A 20359-nucleotide genomic window follows, 5' to 3' on the forward strand; every position below is an offset into this window, starting at 1 on the left:
ACACACACACACACACACACACACACACACACACACACACACACACACACACTCAAGCATGTGCACCAATGAAGATTCTTTTGAACTGTGTGCAGAAAAGTAGTTGATGTCCAAAAAGTGAAAGGTGAACCTTTTACAAGATGGCCATGTAGGTTCTTGCCACTTGTTGCTTCGATTCCTTGGTTAGAGGGTGAGGGCTGGCTCGTTAAGCCCCTTTTGTTTGCCACCATGACATTTTTCATATTTCCTTTTGAGCCATGATCTCTAGAATTTCGTTTTCTGATTGACTTAACTGACTCTCAAACTCCAAGCATGGGGTCCTTGCTCTTAGACGTAATACAAAGAAAGCTAATAACAATTGCCTACAATACTGTTAGGATCAAAAGGAGCAGAGCTCATTTGTTTAATGTACATTGGAAGGAGACCCAGATTAGTTTCTTTGAGGGGTATAAACTGTGTTTGCATTTTATGTCAGTTTTCTTTGTTGGGCAAGCAAATGAGTTTTTTAAAAAACACACTAGATTTATTATTCTAGAGCAATATGGTATTTCATGAATTTGATTATCAGTAAGCCAAGGGGGTAGAGTCTGATGGCTAAAAGGCAATGAGATGAATTTAGATCCAGCTTTTTATGATTCCTTAGAAACATTTTAGACGTGATTTTGCTTTACCTGAATGAGAAGAGTAACACTTTTAATATTACCATCCTGTCTCTTTTAGGGCTTGATCTGCCATTTATGATGATGCCCCATCCACTGCTGCCTGTCACTTTGCCTCCTGCATCAGTTGCCATGGCGATGAATCAGATGAACCACCTCAATACTATTGCCAACATGGCTGCTGCAGCCCAGATGCATAGTCCTCTCACCAGGGCAGAGGCTTCTGTCATTAAGGTAAAAAGCAACAATGAGACTGAGGAGATGATGCTGGGGGAAATCATATGAGAGGAATAAATGCACACTGATCATGGTCAGTAACTAAAAAGGAAATTGGACGTGTGAGGAGTGCCATTTCACTGGCTCAGTCACTTAGCGCTTGGTGCTGTTCAGAATATGAGTTGTGACTCCGGGGTAAGCCAGAGTATTCCATTTGCCAGAGACTATACTCTTAACTCTGGCTGCAGGGATAACCCAGGTGAGAGAGAAGAGATGGATTAGGACAAATCCATTCACATTATGGGAAGAACTCAAAGTGAGGTCACTGGCATTATCTTCATACAGGAAGGATGCTCTAGCCGAGTCACAGACTTTCAGAAACCATGTAATCTAACCTTCCCCTGACTGAGAATCTCTTCTACGGTATACCTCAGTCATGCAACTTTGTCTGAAGACCCCCTGGAAAGGTGAACTCTCTGCCTTCTAAGTCAGCCCTTTCCATTATAGGTCAGCTCTGGTGATTAGGAAGTTTTTTGCTGGTTTCAAGCTGAAATCTGCTTCTTTCTCTCATTGCTCGTGGTTCTGTCCTGGGGGAAAGGAAAGGAAGAGATGAGTAAACATTGATGTAGCTGTTCCTACGTTCTAGACACTGTGTTCGGTACTTTGCAATTATCTCATTTGATCCTCACAACAACCCTGTGAGGTGGGTGTTATTATTCTCATTTTACAGTCAAGGAAAATTGAGCCAAACAGGGTGACGCAACTTGCCCAGGGTCATACAGCTAGTAAGTATCTGAGGATGAATTTGAACTCAGGACGAGGAGTCTTCCTTTCTCCAGACAAAGTATTCTATCCATTGTCCCACCTGATTGTCTTGTAGAACAAGTTCAATCCCCTCTTCCACAAGACAGTCTTTCAAATACTTGATCACCAATCTCATGTCCCTCCAAAGATGTTGTCCTTTCCATCCAAGTGAGCCAGATTCCTTCATCCGATCTTCCTGTGGCACATACTTGACACCTTTTACCCTCCTGACCATTTCCCCTGAGTGGTGTCTAGCACATCAATGTCCTGCCTAAGTTCTGGTGCCTGGAATTGAACATAACATCATTATGACATGGAAAAATGCTCATTGATTGATAATGGCAGTTAGAACTTTATAGTTCCACCAGAAAGATGATATTAGATAAGAGTCAGAGAAATAGAGGGTCATGGACATCCTCACAGTTGCATGGAAAGCTATCCTCAGGGGACAACAAGTTCTTTGAGCCAACAAATATGTGTAAATTTTGTAGGATGGTCTGCCCTCAGGGAGTTTACAGACTATTAGAGAAAATGAGAAATACATCAAAAGTAGAATGTAATCTTAATCCTGAAGAAGTATTAGACATTGCAGACCTATATCTGTGAAATTCCCATCACTGGGAGAATTCAGGCAGAGGCTTGATGTAGGAGAGCCTAGAATGGAGATTGCTACACAGGGTGAGACCATGGGCCAGATAAGCCACGAACATCCCTTCTAAGTCTGAGATTGCAATTCTTTCAGAGGGCTGTGGGGATCAAGGAAAAAGAGAGATCATCTAAGAAAGTGATGGTACAAATTTGGGTGAGCAATGCAAAGAAGAAATGGCATTTGACAGAAGAGAAAGGGCAGCTTAGAACAAAAAAGTGCTGATACCGAGGGCATCACTGGGGAGAGGCTCAGGGAATATCTGGGGCATAGAGTAAGTAAAGGGAGACACGGTGATATAGTCAGGAAATGTAGGTAGGAAGGAGATAGTGGGACCAGAAAGGAAGGGATAGATATATTGAAGAAGCAGTAAGACTTGGGGACTACATGGTTGTCAGAGGGGAGGGAGAGTTTAAAAATAAATGAAATTTCGATGTTGGGTATCAGATTTGTAGAAAGAGGCAGTTTAGATGAAGGACCTGGAGAAGGGGCAATAAATAAGACGACCAGTTAGTCTCGTCTTCTTAGAACTTGGGCATCTAGGTGGCACTGCTGTGGACAGAGAGCCAGCCCTGGTGTGAGGAAGGCTTATTTCCCCGAGTTCAAATCTGGCCTTAGATACTTCCTAGCTGTATGACCCTGGGCAAGTCACCCCTGTTTCCCTCAGTTTCCTCATCTGTAAAAGGAGCTAGAGAAGGAAATGACAAATAACTCCAGTATCTTTGCCAAGAAAACCCCAAATGGGTCATGAAGAGTCATGCAGGCACCTAGGTTTAGGGCTTAGTTAACAGTGATACACCATGTTGAGAACTGTCTTTGTAAATTGTTCTCTCTTTGACTTAGAGATGAAAGGATTTACCTTTGTCCAGGTTAAGTACAGTCCATACTTTCTGCCTAGATGATACATGAAGCATGAGAAAGAGCACGGCAGAATGGAGAGCTGGCCCTAAAGTTGGGAACAGCGGAACTCACGTCCCACCTCTGACCCACAAAGACACGTGACTCTGGGCAAGTCATTTAAACTGTCAGTCCTTCAGACAACGCTTTCGGCCTATGAGTAGGAGTGCTAGTAGTGCCAGTCTGTGGCATATAGTAGCGGGAGCTTCTCATACCAGTGAAATCACTGAGCTGCTTGAAAAACAGGAGCCAAGCATGCAGATCCACAGCTCACAAGTGCCAGCTATCTCCACGGCGCCCAGTTTCACACTCGTATTAGATCTCTTTGCCTCTTCTGTGTTCTTCCAATGTGCTTTTTGGTGTCTACTTGAGGTAACAATTACCAGAAGTCAGCATCCTCAGTGGACAATTTTTAAAGTTCCACAAGATTTGTTCATTAGTACAAAAAAATCAAAGCATTTCTAGCTTACTCGCCGGGCTTCCAATGAAGCCACACTTCTAAATTAGGGAAAGAGTCTCATTTACACAGCGTAGGGAAGGCTCTCCACCAGGTAGATTCTAATTCTTTCTCACTTGTGTCCTAAGCTCCTAAATGTCACAGGAAGCATTTGAACGTAGATCTTCCTGATTCCAAGCCCAGCACTCTTGTCCCTATTACACTATGCTATTAATATCTTTTAAATTAGTATAACTAAATTGTTTTATAAACGACTTGGATGAAGTCATCATGCCTTCTGTTTCACAGTCGCCATTTAGAAGGAAGGCATCCTGGTGAAATTTGCGTGATCAGCAAAGTTAACACTTAGTACTTCAGGAAGAAATGTCATAACTATGAAATTTGATTTCTTTTTTGACAGGGATACTATAAATCAGGCAGAGCCACAATGACCAGGCCCACAAAACCTTCCTTTCCTTCTATAATATCATCTAATGTGATGACAGTGTCACCCGCTACCATCACTGTAGTTGAAGGTCTGTCAGCATTTCAAGTATAAATCTCTACTTTCAGGGAATTACAATCCTGCCATAAAAATTTCCTGCCTCTGAAACTCGGAAAGTAATTCCCTGGACTGAAGTCTTTTGCAAGAAATCTCTAAATATAGCTATTTAGTGACTTTTTGATAGTGAAAACTCAAAAAGGCTTCATTTGCTGAAAGCTTTTGTAATTATTTTTGTCTCAGATGGACTTTGCTGATAGCTTTCTACTTTTGGATAGTGTGTAACAAACGACACCCCAAAGAACAAAGTGTCACGATGCTAACCTGTGATGATCAAGTGCCTGTTCCTCCTAATCTGCTTTAAGCCATAACCTTGTACTTCCAGGATCACTCTGGGTCCCTCTTGTTTCCAGTCACTCTAGGCTCCTCTTGTTTCTGTTCACTCAATGTTCTGGAAACATCTATTGAGTGCTCAGAGCGTTGTGAAGACTCCTGTTCCAGAGTCCCCAGCAGCTCAAACAGGGATTTTAGATGCATAATTCTTACTGTATAGTCCCTCTAGTTGGATGACCTGGGAAATACTCTTCATGGCTTAGTAGGAAAGAGCTGGGTTGAAATTTTACCCCGGATACCGACTAGCTATGGTGACCCTGGGCAAATTACTTAAGCTTTGAGCCTCTTTGGAGAGGCAACCTGGTGTAGGTCAGCTTTGGAGTCTAAAAAATTAGGCTTCCAGCAAAGGCCTATAGTCAATTCCTGGATATGGGACCCAGGGCAGCCTACTTAATGTCTCAGTGTCCCAGCTATTTCTCTAGAGAGGGTAGCAGTCGGCTGTCATGGAAGGGATCTCCTCTCCCCATGAAATCATAGGGCCGGTCCGAAAGATGCCCCTCTCCCATTGTGCCACCTTCGGAACTCTCAGGGCTGTAAAGATCAATGAGTTTCCATCAGTAAAGCACATTCCAAAGCTTAAGGCATCATACCAATGTTCGTTACTCTTCTTATCATTATTGACTTGCCTCTGCCTCAGTTTTTTTTTCTCAAAATGGATCTTATTTTGCCTTAAAAAATTCAACTTTCCTATCAATTAACCAACAAGTATTTATCAAATGCTTATTGTGTGCGCTCTGTATGTGGCAGAAACTACTGACTTTTCTAATCCCAGGAATAATTTCAAAACCATTTCATTGAGTTTTAGTTAGTCATATCACAAATATGAGTCATAAGGCCTGGTCTTTAAAACAAAATACAATCTTCCATTGTTAAATGCAATCAGGAAACATCCAAATAGATGAAGCAGACAAAACCCAGTAATTTTGTTGATCATCAGAGGCTCTCCGAGCAGGAAGGGCCCTTAAAGATCACTGGTCCTACATACACTTCACTGCCCTTCCTCTTCCCATTTTATAGATGGACAAACTGAGGCTCAGAGAGATTTAGCTCTAGGCAACCCTTGGACTTCTGCCCTCTCGGAATCTAGGATTTCTAACTCTTAGAGAGGAATGATTTTTATTTGTTTTCCTTTTCAGAATTGAACGTTTCATCTGTCTGTTAATTTAGTATTTTTGCTTCTTAATTTCCTGGCTCTTTCAAAAGAAAATTGGGGGAGAAGCAGACAACTGTGATGAATTGCATATTCAATAAGATGGGTATCTATTGTCCTGTGACAGTCTACTGGTATTTGTTTGAATGCTCCTTGCAGATACTAAGGAAAATGCTGCTCAGGGGGCTGGCACTTACTGCACACCTGAGCATTCAGTGGTGACTCTCCGCCCTGGGCAGGCAGTGGAATCATGCAGTCCTTGCACCATCCTGGGATTCTGGAGCTCTTATTGGGGGAAACAACCCCTTTGGAAGAAATGTAAATGCTTCCCTAGTCAAGGGCCCCCAAACAATGTGCTTTATTCCCTCCAAAGAAACAACTTTGCCAGTCATTTTCCCAAACCAAGCTCTGTCACCCGCTCCTTCTTGACCAAACTCTTCTCGAAAATATTTCTGAAAGTCAATGTAGGAAGGTCTTCCTTCCCACCTCCCCTTTAAGCAGTAGCACTGTCTGAGAATATGCAAAGAATCTGGGAGATTTCCTTAGCCAGGGCCCTTCCCTTCTTTGCCTTACTTGAGCTACTGAAAGAAACTGTATAGAGGGATAGAGGTTAAGTGGCTTGTCCAGTGTCACCCAGCTACTGAGTTCTAGGAGTCGGATTTGGAGCCAGGGCTTTCTGAGTTAATTTTAGTTCTCTATGCAGCACCAGCCATTTGCTTTGCCTTAATTTCCCCAATCTCCACCTTCTATATGCTGTATTCTTCATTCCTGAGTTATCTGTGATGATCCAAAGCATCCCCCCCCCAATCACATGCACATTCTGGCAGGTAGGTGGTCTTATTATTGCCTTTTTCTTATTGTCTGCAGAGATCAGATGACTGGCCTGCCCCTGGGCTCACACTGTTAGTAAGTGTTTGAGGCTGGATTTGAAATCAGGCCTTCACGCCTCTTAGGTCCAGTGCTGTGCCACCTTGCTGCTTCAGAGTGTGTGTGGAATGTTAGGTGACATTTTTTTCTGTTCATTCAGCATATATTGAGTACCTGTTAGGTGCAAGGCATTGTGTTCGTTCCAGAGAGAGGAAAATAAATATCAGAGATGAATAAGACACGAGTCGATTCTCAACGGGCTTTTATTATGCTCATTTACAGAAATGGAAGGTAACAGTTAGAAACTAGGTGACTTTCCTGGGATCACAACAGGTGGGTGTCAGAGGCAGGCCCTAGAGCTAAGCCTTTCTGGCCCCAAGCCCAGCACTCCTTTTCCCTTTTAACACAGAAGCTTCCTTTCTAGGTTGCCATGGCCAACAGGGACAGAGTGGAGACTACTTTCAGGTTTTCTTTGCCCATAAACAAATAGGTGTGTGTGAGTCTGGAAGGAATTCTCTTGAGCAGAGCCTTTGGGTGGCAAAAATTGATAAGTGATAATGCCCATAGGAGGTATCGATCTGGTCATCATGGCCATGTATGAGTAGAACATGTGAGATGGTCATTACTTTTTGGATCCGCGAATTTTGTTCATCTGCTTGTCTCCTCAGCCGCAGCTCTGCATGACTTGAAGGTCTCTGCAGTCTCTTTATCTTTTCCTAGCCTTTGGAAATCACTTCGTATTATTTGTTCTTCTATTAATTAAACATGTATCTCAGTCATATTCAAAACACTCACACTGAGGAAATAGCTAGGTGGAAGAACAGTCCATAATCATATGTGTTTGAGAATTCCTTCAATTCTGGGGTGTATATGTGTGTGTGTGTGTGTGTGTGTCTAAGTGTCTGAGAGTGACAGAGAGAGAGACACAGAGAGACACAGAGAGAGAGAGAGTGAGAGAGAGAGTACACTAGTTTTCCAGGAAGTCTCAGCTATGGAAGGGTGCTGCAAGGATTGTGGTAGTATTATATGGAGTGATGTATATTGGATTGGAGCTGTCTTATATTGCCAAAGGCTTCTCTGTATTGTTGCTGACATGTGTATTTCTTGCCCCCTATATGTGGCATGACCTACAAGACACAGAGTTAGAAGGAGGATTCCCTTAGCACCTTCTCAATTTGAGTTAAACAATGAAATGAAACAGAAGACATACTGAAAGCAGTTCTGGAGTTATTGCCTATGCTGTAGGTTCTCTGTAGGAACTGTAATGGGAACTCAGAGCCAGCACCTTAGCATAGAGTTGGCTCGGGTCAGCAGCAGACTTTGTTCCAGTTACTGCAGATCTGGGCTGGTGCCACGGCAGAATGTGACCCAAACTACTGGCCTCCTCTGTGTAGAGGGCACCTAGGCATCCAGAAAGGAAGTTTTGATGAGCCTTGGCACAGGGGAAAACTTGGCTGGAGGTTCTGATTCAAAGCTGGGAGATGATCTGATGTTGTTTTGAATATGGCCTTTGGATGTTTGAATGGAGTCTTTAATGTGAACTGTGGGCATCTGCACTTTATCAAAAAGCATCCTGGGAAGGGATGGACTGTGTCTTACTCCTTTGCATCCCCTCACAATGCCATACACACAGTAGAGGCTCAATAACTACTTGTTGAATCAATGAATGAACATTAACATTTGGGAAGCATTTCCAACATTAAGTATAATGAGTGATATTGAATTAGTTGGGAAAGACAAGACAAATCGCAAACCACTACTTTTTTTCCATTAGCAAGTCTGGGAATATCATTAGGCCAGGCACATAGTAACTTGTGGTTCTGGCACAACTACTAGCATTGGTAGCTAATTTTCATGCATCTACAACAAGAATTGGATCTAGTGTTACAATTGGTGTTAGGCCTATAGAACCCCATTTGTCCTTTGATTATGTTGCCAACATGGCAGCATGAAGAGGGCAGAGGTAGGTAAGACTGCCCCTACCATGTGACGGCCTAGCCCCCGGGAGATATTTTCATATTGTTTATTCATTTATGGGCAACTTTGTAATGTCAGAATGAAAGCTGCCATGCTCTTCCCTATGATTACTAATTTAAGAAAGAGCAAAGTGGGGAGCTGTTCTTTGGCTTTTTCCCAATGCCATCTGATTAGCTGTGGTTTTTGTTTGGCTGAGCAGCTGGCAATTAATGAATTGATAGGAAATGGTCACAAGGCAGTGGCATTAGCATGGGAACATCTGGTATTCAAAATTAGTCAACACAGAGAGAGGAGGTTTTGTGATCATTCAAATTCATTGAAAAAATCTCTAGTTGAATCTTCTCATAAGGGCTTTTGGAAAAATACAAGACCATTATTATCTAATAAAGCATTAGATTAAGATGAATTGGGGACAGCAGGGGTGTATGTCCTTTTTTCTTTTTCTTTTTTCTTCTTTTTTGTTTGGGTGGCAAAGGTCCAAGCCCACAACACAATTTTGGAACCATATATTCTCCTGTTTAACTCTGGATATTCTCCCATTCATGGCATTCATCCTTGTTCCAGAGCAAGATGAAAACAGGAGACATGATGGGGCTCCTTGCTCCCCAACCAAACAAGGTTACCCCCTCCATCTCCTTACTGGTTGTTCCATTTCCATCACCAATCATATGCCATTCTTAACTCATATTTATGACAATCATTCACTAGGATAAATCTTAGGAAAATCATTGTTGAAAAGTTTACCACCCTCTTAGAGGTTCTCTGTCACTTCATTTAAGAGAAAGCAGTAGTTCCCCAACTTTTCAGGATATGAGGAGCCTTTTTAAATGTTTGCTTCTTTTTCAGGATTGTGGAGGTGGCAGAACATCCTTTGAGAAACCAATTTGCAAAGTTTTGGTTTTGTTTTTTAAAGCAGATGGGAAGAAATGCACATTGTTTGGGGACCTTGATTAGGGAAACCCTTATAATTCTGTGTAATACTTTCAAAGGCATTGTTTCCCCCATGGCTTTCAGAATACCAGGACCAAATCTAAAAATTCTCTGCTTGGCTTTTACAGATCTCCATAAACTGGCCCTGTACTACCTTTACAATTTTATTTATTTCCCCAATCCATTTATGCAAACATTTTCATATTTATCTTAATTATTTATGTCAATCATCCCTGACCTTATACTGTAATAACATTTTATGTTTCTATATAGCAATTTCAACCATTTCCCCATCTGTGGACACTCATGCACTTTGTGTCCAGTTAGTTCTTTGGTACTCGAAAGAGTGCTACCATGAATATTTTGGTATATAGACAACCTTTGTCTCTCTCTCTCTCTCTCTCTCTTTGGATTCCTTGGTTGGATGGATCCATTAATGGGGTTGCTGGGTGAAAGGGTATAGGCTGTTTAGCCACTTTGCCCTTATTCCAAAATGAAATCCAGAATGGTTGGATCATTTCATGGCTCGGCAAAAAATGTGCCTGTCTTCTCATAGCTCATCTAACACTGTGTGCCTTTCATATTTTTTTTCCACCTTTAGCAATTTGCATGGTCTGAGGCAAAACCTTAGTGTTATAATGTACATTTCTCTTAATATTAGTGGTTTGGAGCATGTTTCCATGTGGTCTTTGATAGTTTGCTCATATCTTTTCACCACTTATATAGTGGGGAATGGCTCTTGGTGTTAGATATTGCTGTCAGTTACAGCACGGTTTTTGACTCTTTGCACTGCCACCACTTTTAGCCCTCAGTTTCTGCCTAAGAACAGATAAAGGCCAGCAAAAAATACTTTCTGCCTGCCATTAGTTTCATTATCAAGGACTGGCAAATTCCAAACTGTTTTGCATCTGCAGAGCCCTGGTGACAGCACAGAAAGAGTCCATCGATTAAATATGAAATCTCAAGATAAATGTATGAACAAAATAGCTAGCAGTCAGACAAACTTCCAAAATGAACTCATCACCAGTGAAATGCCATTAAATCCTTTAGGAACTCATTCATAGATTGTCATTGGGAAGAAGAATTGCAGTAGTAGTTGAATTCAAATTAAATAAAAGGAAAGGAAAAGATAAGTTCTATATTGTTCAGCCCACTGAATGTTTGATAAGGATTGATATCATATCATATCAGTCAACACATCAACATTAAAGCAGCCATTAAAAATGACTGTATACATGTGTATACTGTGATTTTAGTGCTTTTTGTATACTCTATTACAAAAGAATGTACAGGGGTGAATTCAAAGACGTTCCTCAAAACTGGCAGAGTGAGTGACTGCCATCAGTCTAGACTGGGACTAAAATCTAACAGTACTGAGTTTTGTAGTTACGTGTGTGGTCCAGCACTAGATAGTTTTGCAAAGGGATTGAACATTTTCAGCAGTTTTCTTAACATTTATGGTCCATCACTGGAAAGTTAAGATGGAGTAGACAAATCTATAAGATTCCAAACTTGAAAAATCCCTTTTGTCCATGCACTTTTAAACCAGTGCCAAACTTCAGGCTCAGGGGTGACTGTTAAGTCTCACAGGAAAGGCTGATGGGGATGTGTAACTGGGAAAGCTCGCTTCAGAGGAGCCCTGCCTTCTGCTCTCAGTGTATCTGTGCAAAACTGGCCTGAATTACTTTGGATGGAACAGTGATCTCTTGAATGCAAGGATTTAAAAAAAACCACACCCACCCCCCAAGCTCAAGGATATTAGCAGGAACAGGATTGTAAAATTTAGAAGTGACAAATCAAATGAAGTCATCAGTGTGTAAAAAAGCAGGAGAGGGCGTCATTTGCAATTTTCCTATTTCAATGGCCTCATTGATTTGTTACAAATACTGTTAACCCTGTGTTTGGCAAATGGTGAGGATATTATCACTTGTGTTCTCATTTGTAATAAAACAGATTAACTTGCTGTGAAATTTTAACTAGGCTGAGCCACCACAGTAGCTACCTAATGAAGCAAGGCACATTGCTGTTAAGTAGCTAACTAGATGCATACTGATTACAGGACTGAAAAATGGATCTGTTTACTTGCAAGGAAGAAGCTGGGCATGGGGCTCTTCATTATGTCAGAAGCAGCTCAGCCTCAGACGGCCACAGGGATGCTTGGAATAGACGAATTCTCAATCAGTGATGGGAGTTTGGCCTTGGTGAAAGCAGTTTGCATGTTGAGAATATACTCTAGCACTTTCTAAGAGAAACTGTAGCCCTCCGAAATTGGGAAATTACTGGATGCAAAACCATCGTGCAGAAAGAAATGCTCCATGGAAAATCTGACTGTCACTCTTAATCACCACACCGTGAATTGTTTTGCCAAAGTTAGTTCATCATGTCACGTGAGAATGGGCTGCTGAAAATGGCAGAGAGCAGGTTTCAGAATAAATGATGTGTCTCAAGACTATTTAGTCATTTCAAGATGTACGAAATTCTCGGAGATACTGTATTCTGGTGTTACGACCTATATTCCTCTTAGCACCATTTTCGATTCATGGACTCTGTCTTTCTTAAAACTTTATTTAGAATGGAGATTTGATTGAATATCAGGCAGAATGAGCAAATGCTGATCTTGTCAGCTGGAGCTCTTTCCTTTTCCACATCATCAACTTCTGAATCATTCCAATATTTTCCATCAAAGGGTGGCATATATTACTGAGTGTGTAATGTAGTTGGTTCACTTCTGTTTTTTACGGAACTACTGGGAAGCTTTGTCCCAGTCCATCCATTTAAATTTACATTATGCAGAAATGCAATTTGATAAATCCCATATTTTCCCAGCAAATTTCTAATTTTTGAATTCACAACTGAATGACGAACAGTTGATACTTTATTCCTTGGGTTTTGGCACAGAGCCAATAAAGGCCTTATAGAATACATCTCTATATACCCTCCCTCAATATGCACAACTATTTAGAAAATAGATGGAGAAACCAGGATTTTTGAGTTGTTTTACAATTGAAGAAATACTATTTTTAAAGGAAACTATGAGGTTTTTAATGGTTTGGTTTGCCTAGGCCAGGCAAGCCTTGGAAAGGTCAACCTGCTGCCATTGTAACTCATTGCAGGATTCCAGCCCATTCTTTTTTTCCCTTTTTTTGACCTTTCCTTCCTCAAAATTAGATGTAATGCTGCAGATTAGCTGAAATTTCAAAGTAAAGGGCAAGGATCACAAAACCCTGTAATGGGGGCCCAATAGTAGCTGAATGCCTCTTAAAATGTGATAAACTTTTAAAATGATCAGCTGGTATTTAATTAGCATACAGAGCTATAACTATTCTATTCAATGACTGTTATTCATTTCATTAAAGTTATTAAGTGTTAATTAAGTACCAGATGATTATATAACTCACTAATTGAGGTTTAATAGATATGTAAGAAAAGAAATATGCACATGGTTATGATGAGGAGGTATTACACTGTAAAATGGCGGGCATACGTGTCAAATACCAGCTCTTCGATATAATCTGCATCAGACAAATACACTCTCCCCAGGAGATTTCCAAATTGTTTGTGCAGCCTTTGAAGAATTAATGTGAAAAAGGCCAAGTAATCTCACCGATTATTTGTCTCCTTTATTTCTGTCAAAAGTATTTTGTGGTTAGATTTATATGAATCACATGTGAGAGAGAGAGAGAGTGTGTGTGTGTGTGTGTGTGTGTGAGTGCGTGTGTGTGAGTGTGTGTGTGCGTGTCTTTGTGTGTGTGAAAGTGCGTGTGTGAGTGCATGTGCATGTGTGTCTGTATGTGTGCATGTGTCTTTGTGTGCGTGTGTGTGTGTGTGTATTAGCAGGGCAACTCCCAGCTATTTGATATATTTTGTGTTTATTTCGAATGGAATTTCTCTTACCCTTTGTTCCATTATTTTAAAAGTATATGCTGCTGCTGTCATTTATTTTATAACTTCATTAGATAACTGAGCTGTAGCTATTAATGGTCTCACTTTCTTCATTGATTCTCTGGAATTTTCTAAGCACCCTTATAGTTAGCACAGTGGGGAGAGCTCCAGACCCGGAATCAGGAAGGCCTGAGGTCAGATGGAGCCGCAGAATTTAGTACTGGCCTATGTGGCTCGGACTAAATAATTTAATTTCCATTTGCCTCAGTTTCCTCATATATAAGATAGGGGTAATAATAACACTTACTTCTCAGGGTTGTAAGGGTCAGAAGGCGTGAGATTGGTGTTAGTTGTTATCCTCCCACCATGTCATTTGCAAACAGGGCTCGTTTTGTCTCCTTTGGCTCCATGTGTCCCCTTCAGTTTTGTTCTCCTGTCTTCTTTCTGTGACTAGCACTGGCACACCCTTGGGATGCCCAGGCACAGTCTGTAAAATGGCTGGTCTCAAAGTCAAGCCCTGGCATTGGCTCAGCAGGCGAAGTATAGTCCTTCTAGATTATCACTTGGCTTTTTTTCTGGAGAAGTTCTCCATATGGACCAGAAACCACTGTTTGTAGGTTTTGGACCTGAATGGGCACATCTTTACATCACCAAGTCACTCATTAGAGTTAATAAGATGTAAGAGAGCCTCTTACTAGAGACCCACAAGAATAGCATTCACTTTGTGTATGCATGTTTGGAAAAGTTTTATTTAAGCCACATGGATAGAAACCCTTCCAATCTGTGGCAAATAGAAAACTTGCCAGGCACATTAAAATTTATTAATGCACTAGAGTGGTAATCTACTTCACATAACTAGATGTCACTAAGGCCAAGCATTTTCTACCCATAGACACGGAACTTAGAAATGTCATGCCAATAAATGATTGAATTTTTCATAGTGTCTGGCTTGACGTGGTTCTCCAGAAACAGTGAACATTCCTCTTCTTATGCAGAAATGATTTCTGTTTTTGTTTAAAGGAGAGGATTCAGGCGAGCCCTTCACCTGCTCCTTCTTTGGATGAGGGCCTTCGCCCTGTGAGCCTTGAGTCTTCTCATCACAGCAGCAGCATGTGCAGCTCTCCTTCTCAGATGGAACACACTCCAGAGAGATTTGGTGAGTATCTCTTCCTCACTGGCCCCCAACACCCAACTCAAGGTATCTGAAATAGTCTTGTTGAAAATGAGCCACTAAAAAAATAAAAATAAATTTAAAGTGGCGGCCAGGTGGCTCAGCGAGTAAGAGCACTGGCTCAAGTGTCGGGATGACCTGGGGATCAAATCCGGGCTCAGATACTTAGCACCACACCCAGACATAACTGGCCATGTAACCTTGAGCAAGTTACTTAACCCCGATTGCTCATAAAAATAAACAAACAAACAAACAAATAAATAAAAATAAATTTAAAAAATGGGCCACTAATGGTGGGGGGTGTTGGGAGGCCATCAGATTCTTTAATTTCTTAGGGTGGGCGTGGCATGTGCTTGCTACATTCAATTCCCTGCTGTGTACTAGAGGTAGAAAGTCAAATGCCCCTTAAAGAGCTGATGAACAGAAGGATGCAGACTTGTCTGATTTGTTACAAATGTGATAGCTCCTCTCACAGTTGCTAAATGCATCCTGTCCTTCCATCAGAGCTAGCTTGGTTATGGCCTTCAGGATTCTGTGTCCCTGGATAGTCTGTGTCTCATACAAGGAGCCCCACTAAACTGCTTCTTTATGGGGTTCTGCTCCCTTTCTTCCTGGTCTCAGACTACCTGAGCCTACCCAGGTGTAGGAAGTCAATTGCTTACCATCGGGAGGGGCATTTCGCTGCTGGAGTGGCAAAATGTCGATGAGTATATGAGACTTAGCAATAGAGCTAGGAAGAATGGTCCCCATTGCCTGACAATCCTACCATAGCAAAAAAGGAGAATATAAAAAAAAGGAGAGATACCTCTGTACTCAAGATCTTCAGGGAAGGCACAGTCACTCTCTCATTGGTAACAAGATTTGTGCTCCTGCTGAAACAGGCATGTCCTCTTGTGGGCTGATGGGCACTCACTGGGCCAGTCGTCACCTCTTAGGGGGTTTACGGCCCCTTTGGGATTGGCACCAGTGAGATTATGTTGGGGAGCCTGACCCTTGCACAGGCCATTAGTGTTTCTGTGACCTCACCAGTCTCCACACAAGGGGGTATATGTGATAAAGATCTGGATCCTTACTGTTGGAAATACAAGCCAAGGTTCTGATTGATTCTGTATCTGAAAACAAGCACAGAGAGCAAATGGGCCATTTTCTCTCTCTCAAATCAGCAGAATCAAAACCAGTATCTAATATCTCTCCGATAGTCTATAAGTATACTTGAACTATAGTCATGGAAAAAAAAACTGATGACAGATTTGTTTTAGATATTTCCTGCTTGTTCAAACCAATATGAGGGCAATGACAAAAATGATTTCTTGTACTAAAACTTTAAATCAAAGTTCTAGATTCAATTATATGTGAAATTTCTAATTGCAGAGAAGGGATGTTAAAACTGAATTGAGAACAAAGAAAGTATACACCCCAAAATGAGAGTTCTTGTTGCTTTTTTCTTCTGAATGTTCAGTGTTTATTCAACAGTACAAGACTTTGACTTGCCACCCATAAATTTGGATCTCTCTCATGTCTACTATGAGCTATTTATAAAGTCAGTTGGAGTGTAGGTTAGCATTTAATAGAGCCAAAGTTTCAAATGACTCACTTTTCAAAAAGATTTCTAGAAAATACCTTGATAAAATAAGATTTGTTTTTGGACACGGCCAGTGGAGGAATCTCTTCTGCTTGACACTGTGTATTTGTTACATGGGCCCGATTTTTCTTTGTTTCACATAGGAGCTGGGGAAGGGAGTGGGGGGATAAAAAAGAGAAAAGATGCTCATTGAGGCATCTTCTTTTGAAAACGCACAAAAGAGAACAGAAGGAAGGCCAAAACAAGTCATAGACAAGGAGGAAAACTTTCAAAGCTACAGGTTGAATTATTATATATTTAGAAAGAAGCACAAGCTGTAAATAATAGAGATCTTTGGCTTCATGGGATGTGCCCATTTCATTTAATGTTTGTTACATTCAAGATAAAAATAAATGAAACAAGGAAATATACCATTTATGATTGAAATGTACTACATGTATACATACAACATATGATTTATATATACATATAGTACATGTGTGCAATTCTTTGTATCCCCGGCACATGCAGATTGTCACCTCTCTTCCTCCTCGGCAATGTAGAGTGGAGAATTTTCTGGGGCTGCTGAGAAGCTGCCTCACATGCCCATGGTCACAGGCAGGGCGGCTCAGAGGTGAGGCTTTCTGCTGCCTCTCATTCTATACCATGTTGACACCTTTCACACACAGTAAGTGCCCAACAAATGTGTGTTGAGTAGAATTAGCTTATAAGTAAATGGAGAAGTAAATACCATGCTAATACAAAGGAAATCCTTTAATCATCTGTGAGGTTCTCTTGTCTTTGGTTCCTTTTTTCACATGTCACTTAGTGCTCTCTCTTCTCTGTAGCTATAATGTCTGCCAATAGAGAGGGAGAGTTCACTGATCAAGATAATGGATCGAATCCAAAAAAGCACCAGAAGGAGAGAGGTAAGATCTTTTCTTTGTGGCATATGCATTGCAAGACTGTACACTCAGCTGATGCTACTCAGCATTACATTTTCATTTTTGTCACCACTTACAAAGAACCCTTTCAACTTTAGGCAAATCTTGGGCTTGGCCATAATGTATCTATTAAAATAACTTGTTTATTTTACCTTAAGAACAATTTAGAGAAGAATCCCAAAGTTCCTCTGTTCTTAGGCCAAAAAGGCTCACCTTTTTAAAGGAGGAATACACAGAGTGATTTGGGCCACCTCTTATTTAATAGATGTTTTATGATATTATTCTTGTTTACATTTATAAATGCTAACAAGATTGGGAACTAAAATAGGTAGGTACTTCTGAATCCAAAGCCTGATTTTTCCTTTGTGGTTGTGTGTTTAAAGATCACTAATCACATATATCCATTGAGTCTTTCCATAGAAGACTTATGCGAATCACCTTGGCCTTGCTCATCTGTTTATGAGCACTTTTGCTTTTGGTATGGCATTTAGTTCCCCCTGCACACACCGCTCCGCACCCTTTCTTCCTCTATCCTCTTGGGAGATTTGTGCATAGAGAAGAGGCTTACTGACCACACTGCTGCCATGGCAGCTGAATCCAGATCCTGAAACTGATGGAACAAAGGGAAATCTATCAACATACAGACGGCTGGGCTGGAGGGTTTGCCTCATGAAGCTGTCATCAAGGGTGAGACCCTAATTCCAGCCTCCCAAGATAGTTTGCTGGCCCATTTGCTTATCACCAGAGGTAGCTTTTCACTCTCTCTCTGAGCTTCAGACCTTCTCCTCCTTGAGCTCATGGGTTAACAGAAAAATTGCAAAGTCCTTGCTGGATTCAACTTACTGTACTTGCTTACTAATTATATGGATGAGCATTTTAGTTTGGATTTGGAATAAGGCATGGTTTTCATTTCATTGATCCATGGTTGATTTCCTTGCCACATGTTAAGTCTTTTTTCAGCCAGACACTGAAAGGCTATACCCTGTGGGGCTCCAAGATGCAGATGATTTATTTCCGAGTAGTTGTATGTCTCTCAGTCTAGGTGGAGTATATTAAACTCCTACATTCAGTGCATTGTTAAGGGAATGGCCTGTATTCAAAGAGGCAGTCAGATTGGAGTTTAGGATTGACTCTGCATCTATGACCTTAAGAAATTTTGTTTCCTGAGACCTTCTATTTGTGCCTAGCTATGGCTACTTGAAGGACATTCTAACTGTAAAAGCAGTTTTTCTGGAGGTGGTCTCAGGCTGTAAAGGACACATATAGGATTCATCACTGCAAACTGCGCATGAGCCAGGAGGTCTAAATCTAGGATTTGGCCTGGGTTCCAAGGTACTCGTTGAGTCTTATGAACAATCAGCTGGAGTGCTAGAACTGACGTATGACGGCTGATTTTAATAAGCTACCCAGTGGTATGTATTGGCATTTCAAAATCTCTTGCTGTGGAACAGCACAGTTTTACCCATTTCAATCAAATAGGCTGGTCCCATCTTTACATCCTGGTGAGGACATTAATATACAGGGTGGCATGTTGACCCTTACTATGGATAGAGTGAAGAACTTTCCTGCAAATGGCATTTCCTTTGTCAAGTTCTACCAGTTCCCTTCTGTTTATTAAGACAAAATATATTTTACTCAAATACATTTTTAGTTATTAAAAGGGAATATAGTAGAAGTAGGACTATCAACATTTATTAAGTATGACGAGTAGGCAGTTTATATGACTGGCAAACATCTGTTTTCACATCTGCTTTGAGTAATATCATCATGATTTTAAAAATGATTTATAGATCTGCAAGCTGTAAAAGCACCAGCTTTGTTGGTATCTCAACATTTTCAGACAGTGAGGACATTTGGGGAGGTATGGCTACCGCATGCCTCCCAAAGAGTAGCCTTTGGAAAATTATGTGATAATCAGGGTAGCAGACCTCTCAAAGCAGGTAGTTTCCTATCAGCCATGGAGTCACATGTGAAAGTCATTTTAATGCATGTCTACGTGAGGGTTGGAGGCTAGCCATTTTGGCTACAATATCCTGTAAACTTGTTCAAGCCATGAATTTGTGTTTTTCTGTGGTATTTGATGGTGGGAACAAGCAGGTAAACTGGTGACTTTTGACCTCATTTAGATAGAACTTTAGGTGTTCTGCAACCTTGCTAGGATATGGTGCTGGATGTGGTCTGGTGTGGAGGAGATGGACCTTAGCCACACAGACATACCCCTCAGGAATGGGGAACCCCCCACTTCCCATGGCAGCCCATTCAAGCTCTAGTCTACTCTGATTGTTAGGAAATTGTGCTTGTTACCGAACCTACATTCCCCCATTGGCTCCAGTACTTCCATGTTAGAACAAGATGACCAAGTTTAATTCTTCCTTTTTGTTATAAAGATGATCATGCCTTTCCCCTCAGCTGAAGTCCTTTGCAGACTGAACTCTCTTGTTCTTTCAACCTGCCCTCACATGACATGGCCTAACGGGCCTTTATCACGCTGGCTGCCTTCTTTGGGACGCTTTGAAGCTTCTCAGTGCCCTCCTCCCACTTCATGTCCAGAGATGAATGTGATATTCTAGATGTGGGCTGATGAGAGTAGCATCCAGATGTACAGAGGGCTTTTCACCTCTTGCTGGAACTCAAGCCTCTCTTAATGCATCCCCAAATTCCATTGGTTTTTTTTTGACTGCCAACTGTGAATTTGATTTTTTGAACCCAAGTATAAGACTTGTCATTTATCCTTGTTGAATTTTATCTTGGTAGATTCCTCCTAAGGCTCTTGCCAGGCTCAATCTTCCGTTATCCCCTGTGGTAGTGAACTCATCCAACTAAATGTCATCGGCAGGTATCATGCACATTCCATCTAAGCCTTTATCCAAAGCAATGAGAAAAACATAAAAACAGTACCAGACCAAGCACAGATCACTGGGGCCCTACACTACAGACCTCCTACCAAGTTGACACGGAGCCATTAATGAGTTCATCCATTCAGTCAATTCTGAATCCATCTAATGGCACTCTTATTCTAATCTACATCTCTCCATCTTTTCCACAAGAATGGCATGAAATATTTTATCAAATGTTTTCTTAACATTTAGGCAAACTCTCCCTACAACATTTTCCCCTCTTTTGTTAGCTTGGTTGTTGTATTTGTCCCTGGTTCTCAAAGAGGACCACGGCATCAGGGAAATGATGACATGTCTTGCAGTGGAGGAGAGAGGAGAGTAGACTAGACCAGATCATAGAAGAGACCAAAGGACAGGAGAGGAGAGGACACCAGAGGGGAGAGGAGACCAAAGGAAAGGAGAGTAGACCAGAGGAGAGGAGAAGAGT

At 41.3% G+C, this 20359-nt stretch overlaps 1 protein-coding gene across 2 annotated transcripts in view; it reads left to right on the forward strand.

The window, feature by feature from the left end:
* The window catches only part of DACH2 (dachshund family transcription factor 2), a 138789-nt gene that overhangs the window by 50184 nt on the left and 68246 nt on the right, over positions 1-20359 (forward strand). For both annotated transcript variants that reach the window (XM_069107741.1, XM_069107742.1), the window contains exons 3-5: positions 721-893; positions 14380-14515; positions 16940-17020. In XM_069107741.1, coding sequence (XP_068963842.1) covers positions 721-893; positions 14380-14515; positions 16940-17020 — 390 coding nt within the window. The remainder of the gene's footprint in view (positions 1-720; positions 894-14379; positions 14516-16939; positions 17021-20359) is intronic.

The sequence above is a fragment of the Petaurus breviceps genome, unplaced genomic scaffold, assembly GCF_028583685.1.
Source record: "Petaurus breviceps papuanus isolate PSGF00001 unplaced genomic scaffold, PetGlider_PUasm1.0 90205, whole genome shotgun sequence".
Lineage (NCBI taxonomy): Eukaryota > Metazoa > Chordata > Mammalia > Diprotodontia > Petauridae > Petaurus > Petaurus breviceps.